The 6,160-nt window shown below is 48.7% G+C and overlaps 1 protein-coding gene across 1 annotated transcript in view; it reads right to left on the bottom strand.

Moving 5' to 3' along the window:
• Positions 1 to 3,700: 3,700 nt before the first annotated feature.
• LOC135112364 (lactosylceramide 1,3-N-acetyl-beta-D-glucosaminyltransferase A-like) overlaps positions 3,701 to 6,160 on the bottom strand; it is a 7,882-nt gene continuing 5,422 nt past the window's right edge. Inside the window, exon 2 of the mRNA XM_064026754.1 lies at positions 3,701 to 5,605. Within this exon, the coding sequence (XP_063882824.1) occupies positions 4,295 to 5,554 (1,260 nt within the window). The 5' untranslated portion in view covers positions 5,555 to 5,605 and the 3' untranslated portion in view covers positions 3,701 to 4,294. The remainder of the gene's footprint in view (positions 5,606 to 6,160) is intronic.

Genomic DNA, 6,160 nt, shown 5'->3' with positions numbered 1-6,160 from the left:
AAAGGCTTTGAACGGAATGAAGCAGATATTTAAAAAACGATAAACATACAACAGCCTGGAAATACTGCAACCAGACAATTATTGCCAACACCAAGAGGGGTGAGAAACCACATGGAGAAAAAAAAATAAATAAATAAATAAATAAAAAAAAGACATAAGACAAAAGATCAGTACGGAGAGAAGGCAGGCGAGATATTAGCTGACTTTACTGTGCCAGTGTAAATGACGTGACCCGGAGGTGGACGGCCGTGACTCCTTAAGTGAATATTGGTCTTTTGAGTGGGTTTTTATAATGCCAACTCTGCTTCACTGCTACCAGTTGACAATTCCTGCTGCCTCATCTCAGAATGGCAGCTTATAACCTTCAAAAATTCATAGGTACGTTTAGAATGAAAGTTTTATATAAGGTAAGACTCATCAAGGTAAGACATCAAGATAAGACTTATTAAGATAAGAATCTAAGGGAGGTCCCCCAATACCACAAGTCATTAAGGTTATGACCCTCACCAACACATGAGGTCAGCTAAACACACTCAAGACAACACACACACACACACACACACACACACACACACACACACACTCAAGGTACCATTTCTCTGTCGCTTTCTCCTCACTGTAATAATTCACTCACACAAACTTACAGACAACAAAATAATGACTGATTCATCACATTTCTCCACTATCTCCCTGTCTCCCTATCACTCCCTCCTCCCTGCGGCGCAAAACAGTGATAACAATGATAATAATTCACTTACGAAAGCAGACAAAATGAAAGATGACTAACACGCTTCTTATTTCCCTATTAATCTTTCCCCCACAGTAAAAAATGGCAGGAATTCACACACGGAGACTAATACTATGCAAAACAAGTACAATCCATACCTGTCCACACCTGCATCATATTTACCTGGGGACCAAATATCAAAATGCATTAATCATGATCGCCACCACCATCACCACTACCACCTGTTCCTCCACCTGCCCCCACCACCACCCACACCTCCCCTCCACATCACCCACCCACTCACCCAACCCCAAAACCCTCGTAACCACCACCACTGCCCAGGTAATCCACGTGTTTCCCTTAATATTAAACAATAGTAATAAGTAAACAGGTAGTTAGACACATGCTCACCTGTCCTTCATTACCGCCTTATTTTTCCACACCTGAAGCAATTAAGACATGGATAAGAGCGAGGAGGACTTACCATTGAAAATCCCCACGTACAGCTGCCGGTCAGTGCTAATGTAAGTGTGTAAAAAACGTAAAACAATCGATCCACCCTCACATTATCCCCGAGCCACACACAACCAAAACAAACTGATGGGATTCCCTTGTCGCTCAACAGATGGCGTGTTAAGTACGGTACGTCTCATGGCTACTGAGATAAGCCACGGAGCGAGTCGCAACCAAAACAAATTTATGTATATTCTCTTGCTTATTAACAGATCGTGTCCTTGCTACGATATATTTTAATGGTAATTAAATAAGATGTGATAGTAATAGGACAGCGAGAGAGAGCTTTGTAACCCTGTGGTTATAATCAAAACAAACCGACGTGCTTCCCTTGCTTGTCAATAGATGTCGTGCTGACTATGGTATGTTCTATGGCTATTGGAACGGAACAAGGTATTTTTATTTTCTTATAAAGGAACGAAACCAAAACAAACTTATTTACTTCCCTTACTTCTCAATAGATGGCCTTCCAACCACGGTACGCATTATAACTAGTGAAATAAGGTCCTGTAGTAACATAAGCAAATATAGTCATTAAATAAGAGCGAGTCACAACCAAAACAAACTGACGTGCTTCTCTTGCCGCTCAACAGATGGCCTGATAACTACGGTACTTTTTATCGTCAATTTAAACAAACTGACATTCTTCCCTTCTTTTGCAACAGATAACACAATAAGATAATAAAGGAGACTGTACCTTGCTCTATAAATACAGTGCAATAGATATAATATAGAAGCCAGGTTTCTTATCTATTTCTAGCTATTAAAACCATCGCATTGGATAAGGAAAGTTTCTCTATTAAGTTTGTCTGCGGTTCATACAAGATAATTTACAGTCTGTCTCATTATCTCCATCATTGACCCTCGCTGCACTCTCTTAAGGACCATTTTCGATAGCCACATAAGTAAGGTTGAAGCTGTATTCACAAGATTTCGGTGTTTTATCTCATCCTTTTTTTTTTTTTTTTTTTTTTTTTACAAACTTTATTGGACGTACTTGGAATGTTCAGGGATATTTTTTTACGATTCCAGCGATAGTTCAACAAGAATTCCCGGCGTGGTGTCCGCTGTGATGGTGTCCTTGTTGTGTTTGTCCCGTATCATCAAGAGTTGGTATCTATATTACGAAACATTTCTGCTCCGTACCTCCACCTCTTTCAAAAGGCCCTAGTTGAAGTTACACGGGTTTCTAGGGAAGTTTTAACCGTTCTAGTGACAGATTAACGACATTTCTTCACTTAATAGGGGAAACACTCTTGAGAACCCGGCTAATCATGTGTGGCCTTTGAAAATAGTGGTGAGGTGGCAGAGCAGAACACAGACCCTGCTGGTGTCCTTGATCTCTTGTTCCCTGCCGTCAAAAGTACAATTAGTCATGTCCGTTGTGTTCTGCGGCGCCCTTGTTGTGCATCAGCCACGGGAGAACAATGAGAACCCGACTGGTCACGTTTTGAAAATCGTCCTGATGAGAGAAAAATGTGACAAAAGATGAGGGAACAAGGAGTGACAAAATATGAGAGAACAGTGACAAAATATGAGGGAACAGTGACAAAATATGAGAGAACAGTGACAAAATATGAGAGAACAGTGACAAAATATGAGAGAACAGAGGGAGTGACAAAATATGAGGGAACAGTGACAAAATATGAGAGAACAGAGTGAAAAAAAAAATATGAGAGAACCAAACGTGACGAAATATTTCAACAAAGCGTGTGAAAATATGAGAAAACAAAACAAGACAAAATATGAGAGAGGAAAACATGACAAAATATGAAAGAAGAGTGACAAAATATGAGGACAGTGTGACAAAATATGAGAACAAAACGTGATGAAATATGACAACAAAATGAAACAAAATCTGAGAGAACAAAGAATGACAAAATATGGTTCGTGGTTTTCATGGATCTTTTTTTTTTTCGTTGATTAGCAGAATCCTTGTAAAAAAATAAAAAATATATTATTACAACTATGAAAACACTTTCGGGAACTCCAATAACTTTTCTTTATGTAACAGCAGGTCTGGCCAAGAGCTACTAGAAGGCAGAAAAGGAAAATAATAAGAAAGAAAGAAAGGAAAGCCCAATGAGGTGCCAATTCCCACAGAGCAGAGCCAAAAGGATGATTCAAAATTAGAGGAGCGTGCTAAAATAAATTAAATCAAAATCAATAAAATAAATCAGCGAGGAGTTTGAGATGCTTCCAGGAATAAATCAGGTGTTGCATGCTGTATTTTTTCAGCCACTCGTCTTGGAATTTCCTGATCATTTTCAAACTCTGCACCTAAAGTTTGTGATAAGTTATGTAAATATCTGGATTGTGTGTGGCGTGTCGTCTGTGGATAACGACACTGCTTCATCGCCTTTGAATGAACTCATTAACTAGGTTTGGTGAATCGCGGGCACAGTTTGATGAGTGGCAGTCTACAGGTGACTCACTAGATGTACCAGACATACAAGTTGCTTCCTCAATATCACTTTATTTCTGTTCACAACAAAGACAAAACAGAATAAGGTATGATGGTCACAAGCACCGCTCAGTCTAGGCTAGTCTTTGGACCAGCGCCGTGCAAGATGACAACATTGTTAGCTAGGCAGCAATAGTGTGAAGCAGTGTTTGGTATTCACTGAGGAGCTGAATTACTGGCGAGGTGTGCCTCCCATCACAACTCCCTAAACACTCTTCAGTATTCAGTGAGGAGAAATCTCGCGTTACGTAAGTCTTACATTTTCTCTCTCATCAATAAACACAGAAAACCGTCTCTTGATCAGTGACTATTCTATCACACACACACACACACACACACACACACAACACACACACACACACACACACACACACACACACACACACACACACACACACACACACACACACACACACACACACACACACAACACACACACACACACACTTCTCCCTGTGGAGGAAATACCAAGTGTTCTCCGCCAGGTTGTCGCTTCCTGAGACTCGGGGAATGTGTGTTGCCGGAATGTCCTCCCCGTGACAGAGGCTGCTGCGCCTGGCGGCCCAGCCTCGCCCCAACCTAGGCGTGCGTCACACCACAATGCATGGGGGTGAGCACCGCGGGGTGTGCCAGCGTGCCGCGGGCGGCGCCTCAGGACAATTTGATAACGGTGGCCCACGCCCTGACGCAGGTGTGTGGCGCGGCATGCGGCAGGGGACGTGACGGGACACACACCCTCCAGATGGCAGCGCCGCGCCGCCGTAAGCCACTCCGCCATCAGCGTCACGTCTCTTGCCGGAGGGCGCCACCAGCAGGTCACAGAGGGGAGCGAGGGAGGCGTGAGAGTCGCCATGGCGGACGGGCTGGTCCAGGCAGCAAGCGGCGGGCGAGGAAAGCAGGGAGTAGTGGCGGTTGAGGGCGTAGCGCGGCACGCCCGCCAGGGCCGCCGCCGTGCCCGTCACATGCACGTCGTCAATCCAGAAGGGCGGCAGGGTGGCAGCGGGCCTGCAGAAAGGGCCGGCGGCGGCGGGGCGCGTGACCAGGTAAGCCCAGCCTGACAGGAAGTCAGGGTACACGTGGCCCGTGTACTCCTGCTGCGTGACGCGCCACTTGCCCCCTGCCCGCTGAGGGCGCAGGCCCCTCTGCACCAGCCCCGCCGTCCACGCCTCGTGTCGGGCCAAGGGACGCCCACCTGAGGCCAGCCCGGCCTGCAGCCTGCCCTGGCGGTCAAGGACAGGCCCCGCTCGCAGTAGGGCAGCCAGAGCCCACACGTCCACCATGATGTCATCGTCCATCTTGAGAAGGAAGGCGGCGGAGGGGCAGAAGGCGGCGGCCCAGGACAGCGCCAGCACGTGCTTGTAGGTGAGGCTGCGGTAGTGCTCGGGGAAGTCCGCCACCACCAGGTCTCGGTGGCGCTCCGCCTCGCGCGCCACCTGCTGGCGCCCTACCGAGGGGTACTCCGGCTGCCCCGCGCCGCTCGCGTCCGCCAGCACGAACACACGCCTGGCTCCCAGGGCGGCCAGGGCCTCCCAGGACACGTGGGCGCGGTGGGCGTCTCTCAGCGCCGCGTTGGCAGGGTGGGACACAACCAGGATGGCGAACAGCAACCGCTCGTCGCCGCACTCAGTGTTGCTCACGAAGGACACCGCCGGAAGGTCCAGCAGCGGCCCAGGGGGCGGGAAGAGCTCTGGGGGGCCGCGCGGGGCGGGACGGCGGGGCAGGAGTGGGGCGGGGGGCGGCGGCCCGGCGTATTGGTCAGCCTCCCAGGTGAAGCATACCAGGAAGACCAGCGCCGCGGCGCCCACCACCACCACCACGAAGTCCCACGCAACGGAGCGGCGCGTGGCCATGGCGCCCTGCCCTCAGCGGGGCCGCGCCCTGCCCGCCGCCACTCTCGGCACCTGAGGGAGGCAGAAAGCTTAGTGTGGTGAGAATGGTGGCCAGCCTCCCCGCGCCGCGGACTGGCAGAGTGTGGGCCGCTCTCTCCCACGCCAGGCAGGTCAGCGGGAGAGTTACTCCTCCTCATGACACACTTATCACAGACAGAGAGGGAGAGAGAGAGAGAGAGAGAGAGAGAGAGAGAGAGAGAGAGAGAGAGAGAGAGAGAGAGAGAGAGAGAGAGTGTTGAGGGTCGCGCGCGTGATGGGTGGCGGTGCAGGGTGCAGGCCACCTGGGACACAGTGACCCCGGGCAGGACACAGCCGGGAGAGAGTTACGGCGGGCTGTGACCGTGGAGCGATAGGGAAGGGCGCTGCGGGGATGAACTGAACAAGAAAGGGGAAGAAAATACAAAAAAGAGAAGGAGGAAATGAGAGGTGGGAAGAGGGGACTGAAAAGAGGAGAAACAACGAACATAAGAATAAAAGTAAAAAAAAAAAAGAAACAAGAAAACACCATCGTCATTCTTTTCTCTCTTCTTTCTCCTCCATCATTCTCTCTCCCTCTGCCTCCTCCTC

This window comes from Scylla paramamosain, chromosome 23, assembly GCF_035594125.1.
Source record: "Scylla paramamosain isolate STU-SP2022 chromosome 23, ASM3559412v1, whole genome shotgun sequence".
Lineage (NCBI taxonomy): Eukaryota > Metazoa > Arthropoda > Malacostraca > Decapoda > Portunidae > Scylla > Scylla paramamosain.
Note: the sequence above shows the minus strand (reverse complement) of the source record. Positions and strands in the feature narration are given on the sequence as shown.